At 49.1% G+C, this 23,622-nt stretch overlaps 9 protein-coding genes across 9 annotated transcripts; 5 read left to right on the top strand and 4 right to left on the bottom strand.

Moving 5' to 3' along the window:
* Window positions 1–178: 178 nt before the first annotated feature.
* Window positions 179–893, bottom strand: EI90DRAFT_2964687 (histone-fold-containing protein; the record flags this gene model as incomplete). The annotated part of the gene is made up of 5 exons (XM_039055500.1): window positions 179–238; window positions 292–380; window positions 449–553; window positions 612–740; window positions 812–893. The coding sequence occupies 5 exons, from the start codon at window positions 891–893 to the stop codon at window positions 179–181; spliced, it is 465 nt and encodes a 154-aa protein (XP_038923309.1).
* Window positions 894–1,737: 844 nt separating this feature from the next.
* On the top strand, window positions 1,738–2,491 carry EI90DRAFT_3115399 (histone-fold-containing protein; the record flags this gene model as incomplete). Its single annotated transcript, XM_039062781.1, has 6 exons — window positions 1,738–1,752; window positions 1,822–1,899; window positions 1,992–2,050; window positions 2,110–2,200; window positions 2,266–2,384; window positions 2,437–2,491. 6 exons carry the CDS (start codon window positions 1,738–1,740, stop codon window positions 2,489–2,491), a joined length of 417 nt encoding a protein of 138 aa, XP_038923308.1.
* Window positions 2,492–4,204: 1,713 nt separating this feature from the next.
* EI90DRAFT_3030489 (uncharacterized protein) lies at window positions 4,205–4,972 on the top strand. The gene is given in 5 exon segments (XM_039058223.1): window positions 4,205–4,282; window positions 4,296–4,366; window positions 4,378–4,647; window positions 4,688–4,903; window positions 4,952–4,972. 2 exon segments carry the CDS (start codon window positions 4,522–4,524, stop codon window positions 4,787–4,789), a joined length of 228 nt encoding a protein of 75 aa, XP_038923307.1. The 5' UTR covers window positions 4,205–4,282; window positions 4,296–4,366; window positions 4,378–4,521; the 3' UTR covers window positions 4,790–4,903; window positions 4,952–4,972.
* An 881-nt stretch (window positions 4,973–5,853) lies between these two features.
* EI90DRAFT_3030487 (uncharacterized protein) lies at window positions 5,854–6,261 on the bottom strand (the record flags this gene model as incomplete). The annotated part of the gene is made up of 2 exons (XM_039058222.1): window positions 5,854–6,134; window positions 6,185–6,261. Coding segments are annotated over 2 exons (253 nt in total), but the record flags the coding sequence as incomplete, so codon positions are not given.
* Window positions 6,262–6,453: 192 nt separating this feature from the next.
* Window positions 6,454–8,503, bottom strand: EI90DRAFT_3030484 (uncharacterized protein). The gene is made up of 4 exons (XM_039058221.1): window positions 7,949–8,503; window positions 6,999–7,883; window positions 6,749–6,929; window positions 6,454–6,685 (listed from the first exon to the last, which is right to left on the bottom strand). Exons 1-4 carry the CDS (start codon window positions 8,417–8,419, stop codon window positions 6,621–6,623), a joined length of 1,602 nt encoding a protein of 533 aa, XP_038923305.1. The 5' UTR covers window positions 8,420–8,503; the 3' UTR covers window positions 6,454–6,620.
* Window positions 8,504–8,859: 356 nt separating this feature from the next.
* On the top strand, window positions 8,860–10,366 carry EI90DRAFT_3030480 (uncharacterized protein; the record flags this gene model as incomplete). Its single annotated transcript, XM_039058220.1, is given in 7 exon segments — window positions 8,860–8,977; window positions 8,989–8,994; window positions 9,011–9,016; window positions 9,059–10,150; window positions 10,195–10,206; window positions 10,217–10,256; window positions 10,269–10,366. Coding segments are annotated over 4 exon segments (1,128 nt in total), but the record flags the coding sequence as incomplete, so codon positions are not given.
* Window positions 10,367–11,197: 831 nt separating this feature from the next.
* EI90DRAFT_799191 (uncharacterized protein) lies at window positions 11,198–12,932 on the top strand. The gene is made up of 3 exons (XM_039068065.1): window positions 11,198–12,450; window positions 12,520–12,700; window positions 12,775–12,932. The coding sequence occupies exons 1-3, from the start codon at window positions 11,428–11,430 to the stop codon at window positions 12,837–12,839; spliced, it is 1,269 nt and encodes a 422-aa protein (XP_038923303.1). The 5' UTR covers window positions 11,198–11,427; the 3' UTR covers window positions 12,840–12,932.
* Window positions 12,933–14,679: 1,747 nt separating this feature from the next.
* On the bottom strand, window positions 14,680–18,082 carry EI90DRAFT_2964679 (uncharacterized protein; the record flags this gene model as incomplete). The annotated part of the gene is made up of 6 exons (XM_039055499.1): window positions 14,680–15,095; window positions 16,185–16,479; window positions 16,542–16,813; window positions 16,836–17,152; window positions 17,204–17,298; window positions 17,759–18,082. The coding sequence occupies 6 exons, from the start codon at window positions 18,080–18,082 to the stop codon at window positions 14,989–14,991; spliced, it is 1,410 nt and encodes a 469-aa protein (XP_038923302.1). The 3' UTR covers window positions 14,680–14,988.
* A 3,077-nt stretch (window positions 18,083–21,159) lies between these two features.
* EI90DRAFT_3115393 (uncharacterized protein) lies at window positions 21,160–22,854 on the top strand (the record flags this gene model as incomplete). Its single annotated transcript, XM_039062780.1, has 10 exons — window positions 21,160–21,231; window positions 21,295–21,310; window positions 21,367–21,482; window positions 21,544–21,651; window positions 21,711–21,831; window positions 21,881–22,099; window positions 22,164–22,235; window positions 22,295–22,363; window positions 22,485–22,620; window positions 22,659–22,854. 10 exons carry the CDS (start codon window positions 21,160–21,162, stop codon window positions 22,852–22,854), a joined length of 1,125 nt encoding a protein of 374 aa, XP_038923301.1.
* Window positions 22,855–23,622: the final 768 nt, after the last annotated feature.

The raw sequence follows: 23,622 nt of genomic DNA, 5'->3' as shown, positions 1-23,622 counted from the left end.
TGCATTTGACATGAACCCCGCGCAAGCTCAGATAACTAAAGCAATCACCTGAATACAATCCCAGTATGATGCGAATTATATTCGAACACCAAAATACGACTCATAAAGTAGACAGATACAGAATACAAAGCCAGAAGAGAACAACAATACATAAGGGAGACACAAGCAACCAATGCGTTCACTTGGCTTGAGAGGAAGAAAACTTGGTGACCGACTTAGTACCTTCGGAGATAGCATGCTATTGGGGGGAATGCATTAGAGTAAGACTATCAGACGACAATGGCGACTTACTTTGGCCAACTCTCCTGGCAGAATCAGACGCACAGCTGTTTGAATTTCACGCGACGAGATTGTGCTCTTCTTGCTGTAGGCAGCGAGTTCTGAAAAGGGGCGGGTACGGGTATGAGTGCTGATAAAACAACTGCTACTAAAGACCAAGTCAACATACTGGAAGCTTCACCAGCAATACGTTCGAAGATATCATTAACAAAGGAGTTGAGGATTGCCATTGCCTTGTTGGAGATACCGGTATCAGGGTGCACCTGCTTAAGAACTGGCTCAAGTATGAATGTCAGCCATGACTCCATATCGGAACCGACGCAAAAACTCACCCTTGTAGATGTATGAAGAGTATGTCTCTTTCCTAGCTTTCTTGCGCTTGGTCTTTTTCTCGGCATCAGCAGGCGCTGCAGACTTCTTAGAGGTGGAGGTCTTTTTGGCCGCAGTTGACTTGGAAGCGGCTAATCGAGCCAAGACACAACCGGAACGTTAGCCCACTAGGCCTTTCAAGTCAGGTTTTGGTAGGGAAGACGCGTACTGGACTTGGCGGGAGCCTTCCCAGCGGTGGAAGCAGGCTTGTCAGCCGTGATAGACTTGGAAGCGGGACCGGCCATTTCTGATGCGTTGATGTCTTAGAAAGGTTGGCTTTTGTGAAGCGTTTGGTTGCGAGTCAGAAAGAGAGCTGGTAGAATGTGGACGGGAACAGTGCTGAGGATCGATAGACGTGGTATATATATTCTTTGTGGAGGTGCCGGATGCAAACCGCCACCTTCGGTTGGTAAACAGGTGCGACACCCGAAAAATAAACAAACGTTCCGATGTAAACAATAACCGAAACGAACGTACCCTCAGTTTTGCCTTAGGCATGTTAGAAGGGTCTAGGGGAATTCTGCACCCGCGTTAAGCGTAAGCTGCGGTCCTCGTAACAGTAGATGAGTTACCCAACCATTTCGCTGCACGGCCAGAGCTATAGACGACTCCAACGCAAAGCGGGAGGTTAGAACGGAGAACGGACATCATGTCAGCCACCCCCTATACCAGATGACTCGGTGAGTTGTTTAGCGTAAACAAGTCGTCTCCAAACCCACAGCCGAAACTCGTGGGCCGATTGGAATCTCCCCCCACCCTAAAAAAAAACCAGAAGAAAAAGCAAAGTTCCCCCGTTTCGCTGCAATCAAATCCCTAGATCTTCCACAGACCCTTGGAGGCGAAGATGGTCACCGTGTGCGCAAAGTCGTCACCCAAAGACTCGGCACGTGCACTTTATTTGTTTGTTTTCGCCATTGAGTCACCAGCCAACCGACCTCTTCCGGAGCCTCTATTTGCATCCGCACTCGACCTGCTCGAGAGATATAAACCCCTTGACAGACGCCAACAATGCCTCCCTTCCATCTTCTTCACCACCATCATCTCCAAACTCGTTAACTCTTCTCTCAACACCTCCACTTCAATCCTTCAATGGCCCGCACTAAGGTAGGCAATCGCGTGACACTTATTTCAAGTCGCCAACTTGTGTGCTCACTCGCTGTGGATCACACATAGCAAACCGCTCGCAAGTCCACTGGTGGCAAGGCCCCACGTAAGCAACTTTCTACGAAGCAGGCCAAAAAGAGCACATCGGTACGTGATCATATATGGGGCCCGTGACTGTATCCTTACTCGCGCTTTCTTCACCGCTGCATTTTCGTGCGCGATGCTTCGCCATCTCCTAGGCTGCATCTGGTGGTGTCAAGAAGCCTCATCGCTTCCGCCCTGGAACTGTCGCTCTTCGGTGAGTCTATCCAACGCATGTAGCCATGCCAAAGTAGGGTTGAGCTCAATGGTTTTTAGTGAAATCCGAAAATATCAGAAGTCCACTGAGCTTCTCATTCGTAAACTACCCTTCCAACGTCTTGTTCGTGAGATTGCTCAGGACTTCAAGGTTAGTGTACATGCCTCCCTAGTCAGCCATCCGTCCTGATATATATATATATATATATACTATAGACCGATCTCCGTTTTCAATCATCTGCCGTGATGGCGCTGCAAGAGGCTGCCGAGGCTTACCTCGTCTCACTTTTCGAAGACACCAATTTAGCCGCCATCCATGCGAAGCGTGTAACCATGTAAGTCCACTTTCCCTTTTTACTTTCAGCATTGCCTTATCACTGCCGTCAGACAACCGAAGGACCTCGCTCTCGCTCGCAGGCTGCGGGGTGAGCGTACCGCATAGATCCTCCTGTTTCTTTTTATATTCTTTGTACATGTTTGATTTGTCTTCATCCTATTACTTATGTTCCTTATGTACCTAATCCTAGTGCAGCCAATATGATCATCCGTATGAGTTGTAAACCCTGTCTCCGAGTCCGCCCACAGTATTGTGCATCTCTTGAGGGCGAGTCATTGATGACTGGATGCTGCTCGTCGCAGCAAGTGCCTGCCTGCCACCATCTTTCATGGTCCACATTATTCTAGCATTGGTAGTGCATTCGAAGACCTCCAGCATACACCGCAGTTGGTACTTGCATACATACCGTTGCATTTCGTACGTAGCAAGTGTGGTGGTGTTACAGACAAACATGAATCGTCGTGTCAACGGAACCCAATGCCATTGCCTGCGCGCCGATCGACGGAGGTGAGCGCTTTGAATGTTGATTGGCAGGTCACTTTTTTTGTGGCTGGTTCATTCCAGAATTTTATCCAGGGAGGCCAAGAGCTATAACAAAATAAACGCCATCGTTGTCGTGCTCCAAAAAATATCGAAATGTCATGTCCAACAGTCGCAAGTACTGCGATCAATGACGATAAGATACCTACAGTAATGTTAGTGGCTAGAGGATGGCGCAAGGCATTATCGGCCTGGGGGTAAGTGAGAGGAGTTAGGTTGGCATGCAGATTGTTAAGTTGAAGAGTAGTTCGTCCGGTTGATGGACGCCAAGACCGGCGGGAAAGTCAGCTGATGATAATGGAAACCGGTGGCGGACCGGAAGAAGATCAAGTAAGTTGGGTTGTTCCTGCTTCTGTTTCCCTCTCGGAGGCTAGTGATCGAAGCCCTCCAAATTATATTTTTAAGGGACAGGGGGAAATTTTTGGATTCGTTTTGCAAGAAAGCTAATAGGAGGGCTAAAGCGGGAGCTCAGTCTCCGTTAATGAAGAACTGAATTACTACGGTTAATACTAACCTAAAGCGGGAGCTATAGTACAGAAGAGTACAGAGTAAGTAATGTAACAACTAACTAAAAACAATGATACTAACCTCAGTCTCCGTTAATGAAGAACTGAGGAGAAAAGGAAAGTAGACCCAAACAATTACCTATATACAATGCAGTCACGGTATCAATACAACGGAAACGAAAAACAAGATCATGTGAGTTTGGTTAGTGAGTCACGCGTCGTTGTAACTCCAACAAAAGCATCACGCAAAGCTGGCTGGCGAGTCGTCCGTACATATGGCGTGGGTAGTGCTGCGCGTTGCTGCAACAGTGGGGCAGCACATAGGACAGTCCCGTATAGTAGGAAGGAAGCTGTCATCTGTCGATCTTATCTCGGGGCGAGCCCCACCGATCGGCCCGCACTGGTCGATTGCGAGTCGCTTCATGCATGGTCTCGCAGGTTCACGCATACTCTCTCCCTCCCATCTTTGCAGCTTTTTTTCTGAACTCTGTTCCTTTACGTGCTCCACAGTCCGGAGCTTCTCTGCGACGCTCTAGGATGTAAACAAGAACGTGCATGGTTCGTGCGTTCATGTTCATGGAAAGTTCAAGTTATGTTGTTGTGTGATGCGACCACCAGCCAGTGAGACGAACATCATATTATGTATCGTATTCGATTTTTCACCGGCGCTACGCTACATGACATTCGTCCCACTGACCGGTGATTGCATCTCCTCAGCTGGGTACGTTACCGGTAGTGAGCGACCTTCGAGAAGCGTGCTTGATGACACCTTCATTTATTGGGTTTTGGAATATAAATTGTATGAGGCCATAATTATCATTATTCACTATCACGTCGTGCACGGCAAGGATTCCCCAACTTATCTGCACCCCGCCCTTTTGTCCTTGCGAAAACCGGGGTGGGATCCATTTCACCTTTGTCGCGAAGAACCATATGTATTATACAGCCACTCAGTTTCCGTTTGGGGGACCTTTTTCACCTCAGATCTCGCCGGACGGTCCACACCATCACTGGATTTAATGCAGGAATCCAGCCGTCACTAATGGCCATTCCCGACATGCCTCCATTATTCTCAAGACCGGCCAGCCTATGTGGTTCCAGACCGGGCATTGCGCGAAGGGTGTGGTGTTTGCTATTAAACCCCCTCACTTGGATGATCATTCGTTCGACGCTTTTAGGAAGAGGGCTATCGCAACAGGAAACACGAAGGTGCAGGTATTCCAGATTTTCGAGGCACGGAAGCACAATTTTGAAGCACTTTCTCTATGCGTACACGGGCTGGCTGTTTTTAGCTTCGGCATTCGCGACCGCAATAAAGTTGAAGACACACTTTGTTAACTACCTCGATCATTCCTAAGGTCAACTTCGGGCCTAACGGCGAACTTGTGTACGACCCCACCTATTATCGTGCATAACCAAGTCGCGGGTTTGCTACGGTGGATATAGTGTTTTACTTTTCCTGACATCCCTCACCAACGGCAGGACGCGAAGATGTGGTATTTCATCCGATGAACCATACAGGAGCGACTTGCACTGTCCTTTTTTTCTCTTCAGCTTGGATTTCGCCTGAAGAATTTCGTTTGGCCACGTGTATAGTGACCCAATCCTCGTTCAACTTCCCCATGTTCGAAACGCAAGGACATCAAATTGGCTTACCTTTGGTGCTATCAGTATAGGAGCGCTGTGTAAGCCGGTTAAATCGACAATTTATGTCTCTCGAAGTTGTCAACGGAGTCATCCCGGAGCACCGTGAAGAACAGGATGGTATCTGTGACTTCGGATCCAGGGCGGGAAGCGGGGGTTGTGTCCGATTTATAATACAACTTCCAGCCGAAGGCTCCTTTGCTTAACAGTCCTTGTCAATTAATGATAACGTGGAGAAGTCTAGGCAGCCCTATTGAAGGGAGAACCTGTACAGTCGCTGTGTCTCCCATTTTCCTCTCAGCCCAAAGACCTCAGCCACATCATCCAGGCCTCCATCTCCCTTCAGCACGCTTCTATCTCTCTCCACAAAGTAGACTCTTCCATCTCTCCGAACTAAAATGATTGTAGTTAAACGGGTGCCGTTAAGTTTGCTTCTCTGCGTCGGAGGTGTTTGCGCGGATGAAGTGGTATCAGAGTCGACTGGGGTTGAGAGACGGGGTACAGTATTGAATGGAGGAATAAAAATCGAGTCGCGGAGGTGATCTAGGGAAGGATCGAAAGACGGCGGCGACCATCCCATGAGTTCCATGAGAGCTTCTATCAGAGCCACTTCCTGCTCGTCATTGGTCAGGTCTGGACTTGAAGACCTTCTAGCCTCGAGGATTCCCTCGAACCGCACACGACCGATATCTATCTTCAGCCATGGTCCCGTTCGACCAAGACCATCTATTGGGCTTCCGTCTATGGCGTTGGATATTCCTCCATTATGACATTCATCGGCAGAGGAGATGGAACGATATTCCAAAGGGCCACAAGCTCCATGATTGGTCAGTAGAGCGGCTTCGTACTCCGAACCCGATGATTTCGATGATTTCGGTGCGAAGAGGACGAAGTTGAAACCACCAGTCTCAGGGCACGTTGCATCTCCGTCATAGTGCTCGCTAAGGTAGCTGGACAGAGATAATGGTGTACTGCCATTATGCGAAAGATACTGCTGAACAAACGATCCACGGGAGACAGCATACTTCTTCTCGTCCAAGGGTTCGGTGATATTGGTTCTGTGTATAATCGTGTTTATTCTATGCAAGTAGTCTACGTTGATGCGCACAAGAAACCGATCTGACCAGCCCTATTGATGCCTAGCCATGTGCCTCCTGCCTCTAAATCGATACCGGATAGAATCCAACCTCCAGAGACTGAGGGTGCCCGTCTATCATCATCGGATGGTCGTCCCGGTCTTGCACCGAAGTTGTGGAAATGGGCTGGGCGGGCCAAGAACTCATCTCTGCTAGCGGACAGTATCCTAGCTCGTGAAAGATGGGTTGGCCATCATGGTTGGCACAGGGTGATCAGTTTTCTTCAAGGCTGCTCAGTCTGCCGATTTCCAGTTTCTATAGATTCATGTACCATTCATAGGAAGCAAACATACATATAATGTAGTAGTGATAGAGCAAATTGAGAAGATTGAATTGCTACCTATCACTTCTATCGACCTTCGATGTTTGCTGATGGCCCCTTCTGTCTGGGTTGGCAACAGTATGGACTTAAGATGGGCAGTAGGTGTCAAGCTTATAGAATATCGGACTGTGCGGCCAAGTTGGTCCGATAACTGTTCAATTCGCAAATTAGCGTTCAGCCATATCACGGAAAAAAGAAAGAAAGAAAAACTCACGAGTCGGTCCCATTGTCACAGTGACGGTGTGTGCGCCGGCAGGTACAACAAATTCTCCTTTGCTCATTTCACTGTCCAGGCAGGCTTGGTAGTCGTCGGGAGTGATACCACACCGAACTTGGGGATAGATGGTGAACGCGTCTGTGTTGCCTACGAAGACTCCATCTATCGAGATTTCATACTGCACAAGTGAGGGTAGAAGATGAAAACGATGAGTTTCCCTTCTTAAGGAAGCGTGGAATTCACCTACCTTCTCGGCACGGAGACCCGCATCCATTACCGTTAACTTGGTGGGGAAGCTGAAGTTGAGGGAGAAATTGTAAGGTTTATTCCTGTAAACATCGACAACCGCCACATCCTGAACAGGCCTTTGCGAGCATGGAGGTGGAGGGATAGTGGAAGCACATTGACGCTCAAGCTGGTAGAGCACCGTCGAGTAGCTATCAGGGGTATCGGCAACTCCGATGACGTTGACGATTTCGACAACGTGCGATCCAGGGGGGATGGTGAACTGTCCTTTACTGAGGCCTTTGACTTCACAAGTGTCTTTGGCGGCGAGAGTGGAACCGCAACGAACGCCCCTGCTAGGGTCAATGGGGGAAGTAGTTCCAATTTGCTGTCCGTCGACGACGACGGAGTATCTTTCCATCTTGAGAACCGCGTCTTGGATACTGAGTATCTGTGGGGATAGATCATTGGTTTCGAAGCGGAAGGGGCGGTTTGTGTAAATATCGATACTGGTCCAGGGTTTGAAGACAACAGACGTCCATGTTGGTGTGGGAGGTGACGCTGTGACTGTCGCGGTAGTTGTAGTGATAGAAGTGACGAAGTTCGTGATTGTTGAAAATGTGGTGATGGGTGGAAGAGTTATGTACTGAGTGTCCGTCGTCGTCAAAGTAGCAGTGTGAGTGGACGTAGTGGTGATGGGCCGAAGAGTTATGTACCGAGTGTCCGTCGTCGTCAAAGTAGCAGTGTGAGTGGACGTAGTGGTGATGGGCGGAAGAGTTATGTGCTGAGTGTCCGTCACCGTCAAAGTAGCAGTGTGAGTGGACGTAGTGGTGATGGGCGGAAGAGTTATGTACTGAGTGTCCGTCGTCGTCAAAGTTGCAGTGTGAGTGGACGTAGTGGTGATGTACTGGTCGCAGTGCAGAGCATGTTGAGGTGTTGCGTGTGACTCTGGCAAGAACACTAGTAACTCACCGATGTCTGATAATCCACTCGATCGACAGTCGTCGTAGTAGTCGACGTAACCGTCCTCGTCGAAGGAGCGGGACACGCAGGAACGGTCCTCAACGCATGACTCGTGATGGTCAACGTGTTTCCAGGGCCATTGGGAATGGTCACGGCCTCCTCAACAACTGTCCATTTACCAGGTGGGTTAGTAGGCACAGCGATATAAGCAGGTTTCGTCGCTTCGAAAACAACGGTCGTAACACCATCCGCCCCTCCAAAACCAACGACAGTTGCGCCATCAGGTGTAGGCCACGGTTGCGGTCCCGTCATGACTTGTTGATAATTTGTCGTAACAGGATAATTTTCCAGTTGGTAGCCCCCACACCCCAGTTGATCGCAGACATCAGGAGCACAAGCCCCCTGGATAGGTTGCTGAGCCGGTTCCGCGGCTGATACGAGAACAGATGGGAGGGCAAGAAGGAAAGCAAACGTAAACATTATGGGCGTAGAAGTGTTTTCCCCACTAGTGTCAAAAACGACGAGTGTTACACTTGAGTAGGCAGGACTCCAGCTTCTAACACTTGAGGGGTTGCACAGAATAGGCCACTCGAGGAACTTTTATAGATTTGCAAAGTTGAAGGGTCACCTGTACCTTGACAGTCCCCGGGCGTGTTCGGCAAGCCCGCTCCGCTGTCAGATAGTTTGTCATCAGACTCGCTGCGAAGAGTGTTGGTTGTGCTGCCAGCAATATTTGGCCGCGCTAAAGCGTGACCAAAAAAAAGGCAGTAATTAAGACATCAGATTTATGCTGAAGACTGGGGACCACCTTGACTTGTCAGCCAGTCAAGCCTGAGCCCATATCGTAGGGAGCCCCGCTCCGCCACTCAGTACTGTGATCCTGTTTAAGTAACTGAATTGCGTGATGCAAGGTGGCCCCAATTAAACCTTTTCTGGGACGTTACATAAAAATGCTAAATAGTGACCAGGTCTTCAATTCAATGCACGAAGCATCTTCTCATCATGTGTATCGGATTCTACCCTAATTACTCCTTGTGAGTCAAAATATCGACCCTGCTGTTACCTCGTGCCTTACACCTGATATTAATTGCGCACGGCCCCAACCCCCCTTCCACGAGCTAGGATACTGTGCGCTAGCAGGGAAAAGTTCTTGGCCCGTCCAACACTACCAGCCCATTTCCACAACTTCAGTGCAAGACCGGGACGACCATCCGATGATGCTAGACGGGCACCCTCAGTCTCTGGAGGTTGGATTCTATCCGGTATCGATTTAGAGGCAGGAGGCACATGGCTAGGCATCAATAGGGCTGGTCAGATCGGTTTCTTGTGCGCATCAACTACTGACTACGTAGACTACTTGCATAGAATAAACACGATTATACACAGAACCAATATCACCGAACCTTTGGACGAGAAGAAGTACGCTGTCTCCCGTGGATTGTTTGTTCAGCAGTATCTTTCGCATAATGGCAGTACACCATTATATCTGTTCAGCTACCTTAGCGAGCACTATGACAGAGATACAGCGCGCCCTGAGACTGGCGGTTTCAACTTCATCCTCTTCGCACCGAAATCATCGAAATCATCGGGTTTGGAGTACGAAGCTGCTCTGCTGACCAATCATGGAGCTTGTGGCCCTTTGGAATATCGTTCCATCTCTGCCGACGAATGTCATAATGGAGGAATATCCAACGCCATAGACGGGAGCCCCATAGATGGTCTTGGTCGAACAGGACCATGGCTAAAGATAGATATTGGTCGTGTACAGTTCGAGGGAATCTTCGAGGCTGGAAGATCCTCAAGTCCAGAACTGACCGGTGACGAGCAGGAAGCGGCTCTGATAGAGGCTCTCATGGAACTCATGGGATGGTCGCTGCCGTCTTCCGATTCTTCCCTAGATCACCTCCGCGACTCGATTTTTATCCCACCATTCAATACTGTACCTCGTCTCTCAACCCCAGTCGACTCTGATGCCACTTCATCCGCGCAACCACCTCCGACGGAGAGAAGCAAACTTAACGGCACCCGTTTAACTACGATCATTTTAGTTCGGAGAGATGGAGGAGTCTGCTTTGTGGAAAGAGATAGAAGCGTGCTGAAGGGAGATGGAGGCCTGGATGATGTGGCTGAGGTTTTTGGGCTAGGAAAATGGGAGACACAGCGACTGTACAGGTTCTCTCCTCGTTAGGGCTGCCTAGACTTCTCCACATTGACAAGGACTGTTAGGCAAAGAGAGACCTTCGGCTGGAACAAAAGGAAGTTGTATTACAAATCGGACACAACCCCGCTTCCTGCCCTGGATCTAAAGACACAAATACCATCCTGTTCTCCACGGTGCTCCGGGATGACTTTGTTGACAACTCCAAGAGACATAAATTGTCAATTTAACCGGCTTACACAGCGTTCCTATACTGATAGAACCAAAGGTAAGCCAATTTGATGTCCTTGCGAGTCCTTGAGTTTCGAACATGGGGAAGTCGAACGGGGCTATATCGTGGCCAAACGGAATTCTTCGTCCTTGCCATGCACGAGGTGAGAGTGAATTATGGCCTCATGCGATATATATTTCAAAACATAAATGAAGGTGTCATCAAGGAAGGTCGCTCACTACCGGTAACGTACCCAGCTGAGGAGATGCACTCGAGAGTGGTGTGAATATGGAGCAAGTCTCGATCTCACGCAAGAGATCGAGAGTGGGAATCAACCTAGATTATTAATGTTGGTTGAAATTTCGTGTTCCAAGTATTATTAGTGCACTTCGTAGTATGATTACAATAATTAACTTGGACAGTAATACAAGGCTTGCTTGAACCGTTCCAGAACCGAGCTGTGGTTCGGTTTGGTTCGTATACTGGTTCGGTTCTGGTTCTCAAAAAATCGCCCCAGAACCGAACCGAACCACGTGGTAACAGCAGGATCGATATTTTAACTCACAAGGAGTAATTAGGGTCATCTAAGGACCAGAATCCGATACACATGATGAGAAGATGCTTCGTGCGAATTGAAGACCTGGTCACTATTTAGCATTTTTTATGTAACGTCCCAGAAAAGGTTTAATTGGGGCCACCTTGCCATCACGCAATTCAGTTACTTAAACAGGATCACAGTACTGAGTGGCGGAGCAGGGCTCCCTACGATATGGGCTCAGGCTTGACTGGCTGACAAGTCAAGGTGGTCCCCAGTCTTCAGCCTAAATCTGATGTCTTAATTGCTGCCTTTTTTTTGGTCACGCTTTAGCGCGGCCAAATATTGCTGGCAGCACAACCAACACTCTTCGCAGCGAGTCTGATGACAAACTATTTGACAGCGGAACGGGCGTGCCGAACAACGCCCGGGACAGTCAGGGTATAGGTGACCCTTCAACTTTTCAAGCTGCTCGAGTGACCTATTCTGTGCAACCCCTCAAGTGTTAGAGGCTGGAGTCCTGTCTCCTCAAGTGTAACACTCGTCGTTTTTGACACTAGTGGGGGAACGCTTCTACGCCCATAATGTTTATCAGGCACTCGTTTGCTTTCCTTCTTGCCCTCCCATCCGTTCTCGTATCAGCCGCGGACCCGGCTCAGCAGCCTATCCAGGGGGCTTGTGCTCCTGATGTCTGTGATCAACTGGGGTGTGGGGGCTACCAACTGGAAAATTATCCTGTTACGACAAATTATCAACAAGTCATGACGGGACCGCAACCGTGGCCTACACCTGATGGCGCAACTGTCGTTGGTTTTGGAGGGGCGGATGGTGTTACGACCGTTGTTTTCGAAGCGACGAAACCTGCTTATATCGCTGTGCCTACTAACCCACCTGGTAAATGGACGGTTATTGAGGAGGCCGTGACCATTCCCAATGGCCCTGGAAACACGTTGACCATCACGAGTCATGCGTTGAGGACCGTTCCTGCGTGTCCCGCTCCTTCGACGAGGACGGTTACGTCGACTACTACGACGACGTTCACTTCTATTACTACAACTACCGTGACAGTCACGCCGCCACCTCCGCCGCCTCCGCCACCAACATGCACGCCTGCTATCCTCAAACCCTGGACCAATGTCGATAACAGCCCCTTCCGCTTCGTAACCAATGATTCATTCCCACAGATCCTCAGTATCCAAGGTGCGGGTCACAAGACGGAAAGATACTCTGTCATCGTCGACGGACAGCAAATTGGAACTACTTCCCCCATTAACCCTGACTCGGGCGTTTGGTGCGCTCTCACTCCCTTCGCCAGAGACACTTGTGAAGTCAAAGGCCTCAGTAAAGGACAGTTCACCATCCCCCCCGGATCGCACGTTGTCGAAATCGTCAACATCATCGGAGTTGCCAAGAACCCTGATGCCTACTTCTACCAGCTTGAGCGTCAATGTACTTCTACTATCCCTCCTCCACCTCCATGCTCGCAAAGGCCTGTTCAGGATGTGGAGGCTATCCCGGTTTTCAACTCTAAACCTCACATTTTCCCCAACAAGTACAACTTCCCTACCAAGTGGACGATAATGAATGCGGGTTTGCGTATCGCGAAGGTAGGTGAATTCTACGCTTCCTTAAGAAGGGAAGCTCACCGTCTTCATCTTCTACCGTCACTTGTGCAGTATAAAATCTCGATAAATGGATACGTCGTTGGCGACACAGACGCATATGCCGTCGATCGCAACCTTTGGTGTGGTATCGCTCCCAATGACTACCAAACCTGCCTGGACAGTCAAATGAGCAAAGGAGATTTTGTTTTACCTGCCGACGCAGTCACCATCACTGTAACACTGGAACCCGGAGGCGAGTTTTTCTCTATTCTCTTGCCCTTTTCTTTTCCGTGAGATGACTGAACGCTAATTTTGCGAACCGAACAGTTATTGACCCAGAATTTGAAGCCGGTGTGATACTTTACAAGATTGACACCTACTGTCCATCTTAAGTCCATACTGTTGCTAACCCAGAAGTGGGACACCTAAGCAAAAGTCGATCATACCTCCTGCTACGCCCCTCAAAAGGAATTATCATTTTGCTGAGTGAGAGTACTGTATGTATGGCATATATCTACTAGTGGAATATCTGTCAAGTTGTTGTAGCTGCAGAATGGATTTGTGCTGTGAACTCGAAAATGCACCGGGAATTCCCATCATCACAATGTTACCTTGTCAACTCTCTGCCCTCCTGTAATAACTGGTGGATGCTGCCTGATGCGGCAGAACCCACCTGTAAGTTATTTACTTATTGTTGTTCAATGTCTTCATTTCACGAGACTAATCACGGGTTAGCAGTCTGCCCCCAGCTGACCTCAGGTTTCCGCCCTTGTTTGCCACTGGCTGGGAAACCTGACTGCGCCCAGTCGCGACCGCTTTGGCATTCACATGCCTTCTCTCACTGATCGTGGTTTTCCCATGATTTATCGCGCAACTTAGCCTGAACGGGTCAAATCACGCTGCCTCAGTCGTACGCTGAATGTTTTCGGCGCAGATGCGCGAAGCGGACCATTCAGTGGAGGTACGTACTGAATTTTCGCTGTTGAGGAGAGGTTTCATACTACCTTAGGTTTCATACTACCTAGGTCGTGCCTATAAAGGGGCCCTGACGGATCCCTTTTCCCCTCTCCCTATCGCCTGGTATCTCGCGCTCCCCTGGTGAGTGAGATCCAATTTGCCGCTTGCCTTTCCGGGCTCACGCTTTTGACCCGCTGCCGCTGCTGCCACCTGCATATTACTCTATCCCGGATTTGCTGCTGCCAATACCGCGATTCTCGACTACATTCCCATCTGCTCCAGCCCCTAGCTTATATTTTCTTGTCTCCCTCCTCCTCCCCGATACTCCTCCATCTCTTCTTTTCGAATTTTTTCACATCGTCTGTTACTCTTTCTCTTCATTGTAGTTCACTTTCTCTTCATTGTATTTCACCTCTGTACATTAGCTTCTGTTTGCTGTTTTTGTTTTAGTTGTTAGCGCTTTCAGTTGTGGCTGTCATCAGTTCTAGTAATTTTCCTGCTCTTCCTTTGTATGTACGAGAACGCGGGTCACGCGTCGCGCGCATGCGGCAAATTTCACATGGGCCCTTTGTGGCCGTTGCCCACTACCAGCAGTTGTTAGCCCTGATTAGATTGCGCTATATGCGCTATGTATTTTCAACAAGGAACATCAGCAAAGTTGGCTTGCAGATTCTCACGGGTCGGCGACTGCACTATGCCTGATTATTACTATTACTAGTTGAACTGCCTTCGGCTGGTTGCGAACCTGATAAGCAAACTAAAAATGCGAGCATTACAATACCGTACTATACATCAATTGAAGGTTGGGAATTTTGACCAACGGAAGTGACAAATTGGGCGGTATCAGTGAAAAGCGAAGAGTCAGCCAAAGGGCCCGGATGACATTTGCATTTTTAATTTCAGGAAGGGTGCTGCATGAGATGCTTGTAGGCCAGGCATTCAAGACACAATCAATTTCGATTCTCATTTTAAATGGTATTACAGACAGTACACTACAGCGATTCTCAGTCAAGGACAACCCCTTGGCATCAGTTGGAGGGAATCATTTACAGCGACTGATGGTTTCAGACATTCTCATTTTCCTTGGTCATCTCGGGAGGCGTAAGCAGGCGAGGTAGGGAAGGGGCTGAGAACGCGGGGTGAATGAGTTGTTCAGTGGACAGTAAATCACTGAGAAAAGTGATTCCACGATAAAACCGTGTAACGCAACAGGATTTCGTGGAAAATCCCGCACCACTGTAGGATTATTGGAGGCAGGATTTTTTCAACCATTGTGTCGTTCCAGGGACTCTCACCTTCGGTTTAGCAGAGGTTGCACCGAGCACGATTTTAATCATGTCATTCCACAGACCGTCGCCACGGCTTCGCTGGAGGCTGAATAGAGCACGATTTTATCTTGTGTAGACTCAAGTTACTAGGAGCGAAATAAGACTTCATTCAGTATCTAAGCACATTGGTCCCAAGGTTGCGAGGGCCAGGACAAACGCAATTATAAGGGGAATAATACAGAAAAAAGAGTCTTTGCTGGCTTGCACATAGCGCGCATGTGGGGTTGCAGCAGCGCTGATCCGAGTTCATTTTCCATCAGAGTTCACTTCGCTGGGATACATCTACACCTGCAGCTAGCGAGTCGTCTGTGAATACGGTGCGAGCCCAGGAACCGCTGCAGTCAACAATCGCCCATTGAGGATCTGTCATATCCGTGCATACCCGACCCCGACCCGACTTCCGGACCTCCACCCTCTTCACCTCCGGAGTCATAACCTACCGCTGCCGTTCCGATACTCACCCTCGGTCCTGGCAACACACCTCCTCCTTACCTCTCCGACCCTATCTCCGTCCGCTCCGATACTCATCTCGGACCGAACACCGCCCCTCTCGCCACCCTCCTACTACTCCGCTCCCCCTTCACAACACCTCCACCCTCCCGTCATCCTCCTACGCTTCCCCTGTCCGCTCCGATACTCACCTTCGGACCTGACTACCCTCCTTTCCGCCACTCCTTCTCCCTTACCTTTCCTCCCTCTCCTACTCCTCCGCCACCCTTCCGCCAAGTTACGACCTTCCACCGCTGTCCCGTACTTCGCACTCGGACACCGCTCGTACCTTGCTCCGAGCCTCCGTCATAGTCCCTACCTCGGACTTTGACTCCACCTCGGTCTTAGTCCATTGCATTGGTGACCTCATACTATGTAAACACCATTGCCAATATCCCTCGGACTTTCAACCCCGCCTCCGTAACCTCCATAAGCTCCGCAACCCCCGAGCTTCACGGATCGCCTTCGGCACTCTCGCCGCTTGTAATGTATTTCTCGCGTTTTCCCCTCATCCCTATTTGGACTACTGCTTCTTTCTATTCTAGCCAGTTAGTCATCATCCCCACTTCCCCTCATCCTCCTGCCCCTCTGGGCCTCGCCCTCCCTACCTCCTTTCGGATGTATCACAGGTCCTGCCTTATGACCTTCGGTACCGCTCCGCTTCTTCTACCCTTTGTTCCCGTTCGGACGTCTTCGTTCCGATTCGGTTACCCTTTGTTCTCCTTGTGCTTTTGCCCCTTCCATTATATATATCGGCGCTTGTACATACTCGTTTTGGTTTAGTCCGAAATCGACCTGAAATGCCCCCAAGAGACTTCCTGCTCACCTACTGTGAAATTAAGGACCAAATGGACAAACAGCAATGGCACAGCGCTCCGCTTGAGTCGCTGAGGCCAAGGTCCCTCCACGCTAAGTCTCCGATTCCACTCCGGAGTTGTCTGTTTCCGCCCGCTCTAACAGGATCTACCACACTGATTCGGATGCGACCAACCACTGCGCAAATGGAGGCCAGGTCGACGATTTCAATGTACGATGTGACGGCCTTGAAATACGTCAGCTCTAGGGTGGCATCGCGTCCCTGTGTACCACAAGTGGTCACAACAGCAAGAAGAACAATTTCAGGTTCGGTATTTTTGGATATGGGATTTGGTGGGATGGTGCACTGTAGGATATATTTGAGACACCCATAGTAGACAGTACGAACAAACTTCTCTTTAGCTCGTGGACGGTGCGCATTTGCATCAGCATGCAATTCATACTATCATAAACAGAGAAGTTCAATAGCAGTTTGGATGTGCAGACAAAGATATGATCACATACACGAACAAAGGAAGCATCACAGAAGGCCCGCTGGCCAGTCATCTGCCCAACGGCCCCTCGAATAAGATCGCCTCCATTTCCGATGTGAACTTTCGCCCAACATGGCATTGTTGGTAGCAGGATATCCAGCCAGGACCCGATCGAGCCACCGAAAGATGTTGTCAAATGCTTGGCGATCTTTTTTCGAATAGATAGGTCAGGGATATATTGCTGGACGACAGGTTTGCGTAAAAAAGATATTAGATCTGCATAAATGGAGTTAGCTGAAATAACTGGAACAAGGGAAGGACTCACAAGCGGACTTTTTAAACAGTTGCTCGTACCGTGAAGGGACATCCATATCCCGCCTTTGTGGCATCAGCTCAACTAAGTTGTACCGATTGACAACCTCGAATAACTGCACTTTCTGGTACTGTCTTAGTGCAAGGCATGTGAACGGCTCCTTTCGAGACTTGATGGCAGGTAAAAGTGAGCCACACCACCGCTCCATGATAAAGGTCCAATTGTTACATGGTGGCCCATTGTTTCGGATGTCATATGGGATATGAAGAAGCACATGCAGCATGAGGGGGCAGGTAGACAGTCGTTGTGCGGAGAACTGGTAGTAAATACTGGAAAAGCAAATATGTCACGCATGCAACTTAAACAATGAGAGAACTGACATTTCATATTCTTTCACATACTCAACAATGTCCTGCTCAAGCTCATCCAGATCTTGCTCCGTGAAAGAATATTGGATCGTGTGTTTTGTCAGGGCCTGGCCTCGGACTCGGAGGCTCCCTGACCTCAACCCCCATCTGGCCTGTCCTCACACTATGCGGTTAAAAGGAAAGATAATATACACTTGCCTATGCGGGGCATGAGATGAGAAGAAGGGTAAAGGTCTCATCTCCCCGCATGGTTGCTATATAAAGGAATGGGTCACATGCCCACAACTATACAGCTCCTAGAGTTGTGTAGTGTGACCCGGAGGGAACATCCAGGTGGCAGTGCCCAGTAAGCGTGGGAACGTTCTGGGCGAGTTGCTCACCCAGAACTGTGGCTGTGACCCGTGGGAACATTCTGGGCGAGCTGCTCGCTCAGAAAGTTCCCACGCTATCCCGTGCACGCATGTACACAACACACAAAGGCAACAACAAGGCAACAGTCAAAGAATAAAAGGGGGTAAAGTAGGTGGGGAGTCCGGGGCACCCTAAGGCAGGGTGCTGAACCCTGACACGTTTAAGGATTGAGTTAAATTTCATGAAATGTTTGTAGTACTTGGGACAGTTGAAGTGGTTTCTGAGGACATACGGCGCGATGTGGACCATCCAGAAAGCCCAATCTTCAGCTGTAAAAAGGTGTTTTTCACTCCAGATGTTGGGGGTATGGCATCCAAAAGACGAAGGTATTGTATTGCCAGCCAGAGCTGTTTCTTTTCCAATTATTTCCCAGACATTGTCCGGGATACAATAGCTTTCACTTCCTTCGTCCAACCCTTTATATTTTCCTTGCCATAGTGTGACTAAGTTTTTTGAGTGATTTTCTAAGCACAGGTGCATCCAGTCACGGGGGAAAGAGGAAGATATCGAAATAGATGGGAGCTCAGTTAGTACGCAGTTCCCATTGATACCGGACTGTTGTTGAATATGGGAAAGCTTCGATTTCGAGCCTCTGGAACTGTCAGGGACGCGTCCGGGGTGGAGGGGGCCCGGCTGTAGCGCCCGGCAGGGGGACCCTCTCGGGGGACGAAGCGGGCGCGCGTACTGACGGGCCCGATCTGGGACTGTAGTCCCTGGCCACTTAGACTGAAGTGGAAAACGTGAATTGTTATTAAAAGGAAGAACTACACTACTTACCTGAAGTGGAAAACGTGAGAAGAAGGTTACTTCTTCAGTTCCCACTTCAGGTACATTTATGTACATGCGGCTTGGGTCACATGATGGGTGCCACGTCATCTACGGAGAGGGCCGCAGCCATCTGGGTATCCCCGTGGGGGATCCCGAGGGCGTCCGCGCATGCTGGGCGTAGTGGGAAGTTGCCCGGGGTGTCCAAGCCGGACGGGTCAACAGTACAATGATACAAGGGAAGGTGGTCCGTGTAAATAGAAAGAATAAACAGAAAGGGAGAGTGAAATAAAGGAGAGAGAGGAAAGAGGGAAGAAAGGGGAAGAGGGAGGAAAGGGGAAGAGGGAGGAAAGGGGAAGAGGGAGGAAAGGGGAAGAGGGAGGAAAGGGGAAGAGGGAGGAAAGGGGAAGAGGGAGGAAAGGGGAAGAGGGAGGAAAGGGGAAGAGGGAGGAAAGGGGAAGAGGGAGGAAAGGGGAAGAGGGAGGAAAGGGGAAGAGGGAGGAAAGGGGAAGAGGGAGGAAAGGGGAAGAGGGAGGAAAGGGGAAGAGGGAGGAAGGATGGGTAGCGGGGAGCGGGTGAGCGGGTGAGCGGGTGAGCGGGTGAGGTGGGCCCAGGTGGGCCCGGGTGGAACCGGGTCAGGCAGGTGTGCCCTGACAGGAACCACCTTGAAGGGAAGCGATTTCTGAGAGGGTGTGCCAGTAGTCAGACTCAGAACAAAGCAAGCCACCCGAAGTATCCCAGTATGTATTGCAGACTCGGGGCTGGTCATGAGGAGGCGCATGAGGAACTGTCAGGGCACACACCCTGACTAGCCCGGACCTGGACCTGCACCCGCTTGTGCGCTCTGCCCCGCATGCTCCATGTGCCACATGCTCTGGGCCTGGTTCCCACTCTTCATGTGACTTCCGGGTATCCCCGGAAGTTTTCGCCATATTGGGCCACTGTGGGAAAGTGAGAAGTTAACCTTCTTCTCACTTTCTTACCCACAGTAGCTCTTGGCCTTGAGACTAGGCTGTTACAGGTTGGGCTGTGGGCCATAGAGAGAGGGGTCATGGGGACCCAGGGTCCGTCCCCTGACAGGAACATAGTGAGTTGTTGCACCGTCAAGGTTCCTAGTACCCTTGATGCGGCAAACCGGACAAGGAAAGATGCCATTAGGGCCCTTAAAGTTCATTAAGTGCTTCATAGCAATCATATCACCATGGCAAGAAATTGGGTAGGCACGCAGTTTGAAAGTTTCATTTGAAGCTATGTCCAATGCCCACTCTCCTTGTGCCAGTTGCTTGCAGTCATCAACAAGTGGCTGTAGGAAGGAATTAAAGTCTTTCGGTGCCTTTGGTCCTGGAATTATTGCCAGTGGAAGGATATTTGAAAGCTTGGTTTGTTCCTCAGGTGGCAAATTGAAGTTGATTGCAATGATAGGCCAGCAAGTTGTGCTGCCATCATGCTGGCGCTTGAATACCTGAAATCCATCCGTCATGATGCCCAGGGCAACATCGTGATGGTCACTGAAGAAGCGGTGCTGGTGTTGCTGCCCATCTATTTTGACCTGTTGTCGCAGTAGACCAAGATAGTGAGCCCCGTGAAAGACATTGTCAATAGTTGCCATGCCCAGGTCCAGAGTCCCGCAATACTTTAGTAGTTTAGCAAAGTGTCGGTTCAGATAAAGGGCCTTGAGGCGAGGCCCTATTGGGAGATAATGGAAAGTGTTGAGGGGAACACGGGTATTTGGTCTGAAGCATGGTTGACTGCAGTGTGGACAAGCATCAAGGTTGGAAAGTTCAGATGAAAAACAGCAACAACTGTTGATGCAACAGTCATATGAGTACTCTATGACGTGAGAGAGCCTTGACATGTTTGAGTGAAGTTGATACAGTGATTTCAGTTGAAGTTCTTTGAAGTGTGACCGAATGATGTTGTATGTTGAGCTGGACATGTTGCTGCGGATCAGAACATCGAACATCTTGAGGTTCTTGTAGTCCAAGTCTGAGAGGGGTTGGTTATCTGGACATTGGCAGGTTTGACGGGCAATAAAAATTCAAGGGAATAGGGCACACAAAATTGGTTATATCGCCGCAAAGTTGCATCTGCCTTACATATATCTCTCAACAGCTTCCATCCATTCGTCTAGAGATGTTCAGCTGGAACCTGCAAAGTCTTCCGACCCATCATCACTGTATGGTTTGGCATCATTCTGATTGTCGCTTTGTTGATTACTGGTAGCAAACAACAATGTAAAGCCATTGTTTAATCCCAGAGCGAAAACTCACACAAAGTTGTAATCATCATCACAGGGTATCTGGTCGGTCTCTGAGGCCCCACGCTCACATTCAACTGCACTTTCTTGCAGCAAATTTCCCACGGTGTCTGGTGTTGCTTCCAGGACAGGATCAGAAATAAGTTTCCGTCTCTTATAGTAGCTCTGGGGAATCGGACGGCCTAATAGGAGTGACCTTTCTACTTCACGATGCCTGCGAGCCGTGCTAACTGAATTCCCAGGATCCCGAGCCCAGATCGCTGCAGTTCTGCCAGTGTGGCGACTGTAGAAAGCCATGCCCAAGAGGGTGCCAGAGAGCACCAGAATGTTTAACTAAGATGATGAGGGTATTTATATTCTCACAAGGAATGAATTGGCCCAGTAATGAGATCTGTTGCAGCAGTGTACCCCAGTGGGCAGAGGGCGCTTTGGATGCGTTGTGTTGGATTGTTTGATTCTATTTGGGGCGAGAGTCGATTCAACTTAGTTTCGTACCGTGATCCCTTTTCAATCACTCACCCCACTCCCATGCCTCATGTCCAAACTTCAAAATGCATGCTCTCCTCTCTTCAGTGCGAAAGAGATTGACTTGATAGGGAGATGGAAGGTGAGTTTTCACCCCCAAACGCGCTAATCACTTTTGTTGTTATCACGTCATCCAGGTCTTCAGAAGGGTAGCACCACGTGTAGGATGAAGCATCCTTGTCATATGGGCTGATCTGATGTGTTGTCGTCCCCTTAGCATCTCGGAAATGTGTCCACAAGAAAATAGCGCAGCCAAGGGGTTGCCCGGATCGTGTCAAGGGTGGGTTCCACCTAGCTGAGGCAATGGGCATTGAGAAGCATGAAATGACTCTAGTATGAGTGAGTAAAGAAGCCTTTATTCTTACGAGATGCTGCAGCTTGGGAATGATACCAGGAATCTGTTCGATCTGCTCTGCAGACGCATCTGGGGAAGGCATTCCATAATGGCATGGTTCAACTCCAAAAACTTGACTACAAGGTGCTTTGGCAGATTCAAAACGATGTGAGCATATTAAAATTGTATTACATATCACTTACACTCTGATTTTTCGCACCATGCAGGTCATCGCAGAACATCCATGGATTAAGTCAGACTATGAAGGGGCATGGCCTATTCAGGAACTCATCAGGACAGTGATAGGAAACTGCAAGACAGGCATTCAACGAAGCAAGCAAAGAAAAGGTGATACAATCTCCCCACCTGCCACACAACCGTTGATGCTCTATTTCAGTCCATGTGGGTGGAAGTGTCAAGCGGATCTCAAGGTCGACCAATGAAGCAGATGAAGACCACACTGAATTGGACAAGGATTGTGGTGGATCAGATGCAGACCGTGAATCGGACGAAGATCGCAGCGGATTGAACGAAGAACCTACTGGGACAGACGAGGATTGTAACGAATCAGATGACAGTGGCCGCTGGGGGGGAACTCCTCAGACACGTAGGAAAGGTAAGGATATTAATCATCAGTATTTCCCATTGGTACTTGGCTCTTACCTTTCTACATTATCTAGGGACGGAAAGTACGAAGCAATCCTCTGCCCATATGATGAAACACAGCGCTAAAGTTGATCATCCAATCAAAGGTAAGTGGCTGATAAACCAACAGTGTCCTCAAGAGTCCTGTGCTGAACCTTCTATTTAGAGCCAACAGGGCTTCACTTGTGTCTGCACCTGAACAGTAAGAACGCCCATGATATTGTCAACAATGAAGGTAAGTGGAGCTCATTTATTTGTTATTTAGTCGCAATTTCTAAGATCATACAGGCATGGACCATTCTCCTAAGCGTATGATTTGTTGATATAATTAATTTCGGCTTCACTGGGGCGGATAGGTCATCCTCATGCAAGTTATTATGACAACGACAACGATAGCGACAATCCCACAAGTGGAGCTGAGATCGAGGGTGGTTTCATGTCTGCCACAAACGAAGCATTGTGGGGCAAAGGTGTGTCTTTAAATTTGTCTTTGTGAGCATCCTGGTATAGTGCACTGATATTCACGAAAGTGTCACGACCAAAACATACGTCACTTTCTCTCCCGCTCATTCATCTCACTCATTTGGAATAGCCCGTGCCCTTCCCAGGAAGACAGCCCCACTGGATGAGGAGTGTGAACTGGGATCCAGTAGCAAACGCTCGCGAGAGCTGCATGGTGGATCAGATGGGAACCGCACTTGTACTAAACCGGGAAAAGGTACTTAGCGTCTCACTCTTGATCCATTGTTCATAAATAATTTCTAGGCACTCCTTACCCCTGTGATTCAGAAGGACAAATTAGACGTGCGAGTCTGATAATCTCAGGCCAGAAAGGAGCTAACAAGCTGACCAGAAGTAGGCGCGCGAGCCTAAGGAGTTCCATTCAGAATAGAGCTAATGAGAATTGTTCATTGACCCCCATCACCCCCGACCTCTACTTACTCCGGATCTTGTTAGGCTAATGAACACCATGCTTTACGTTGCAGCCTCCACTGGCACCCCAGCTTCTCTTGTCCGTCGCCACCACTGTGCCAATTCATCAGTTTCCTGGCCCTCGCTTCATTCATTTCCCTGTTGCTTTCTTTCACATCACAAGTTCTCCTTTGTGTGTAATATAACGTCATGCTTGCTGGGCTTTCATGCCTTCTTTCACATCTCAAATTCTCCTTCAACTGTAATGTCATACTTCAATCAGATAGTGTCCCTGCAGATACCTGATTAAGTCCCAGAATGAAGCAGGATTAGTCCCAGCCATATTGAGAATATTATCGTGAGTTTTCACAGGAGAAACTGATTAAATCCTCTTGCAAAACAAGATTTTATGACAGGATTCTGGTCAAATCCACGAAAAAAGCGGGACTCATCACATGTACGGGACCAGGAAAAAATCGCGTTTTATGGTAAAACCTTTGTTGTATGGCAGACACGATTTTATCGTGGAATCACTTTTCTCAGTGAAATAGCAATACAAACCAATTGATGGGATGACCCGAT

Source organism: Cantharellus anzutake, assembly GCF_015039405.1.
Source record: "Cantharellus anzutake strain C23 chromosome Unknown EI90scaffold_2, whole genome shotgun sequence".
Taxonomy (NCBI): Eukaryota; Fungi; Basidiomycota; class Agaricomycetes; order Cantharellales; family Hydnaceae; genus Cantharellus; species Cantharellus anzutake.
The sequence above is the reverse complement of the archived record's forward strand: the minus strand, read 5'-3'. Positions and strand labels throughout refer to the sequence as shown.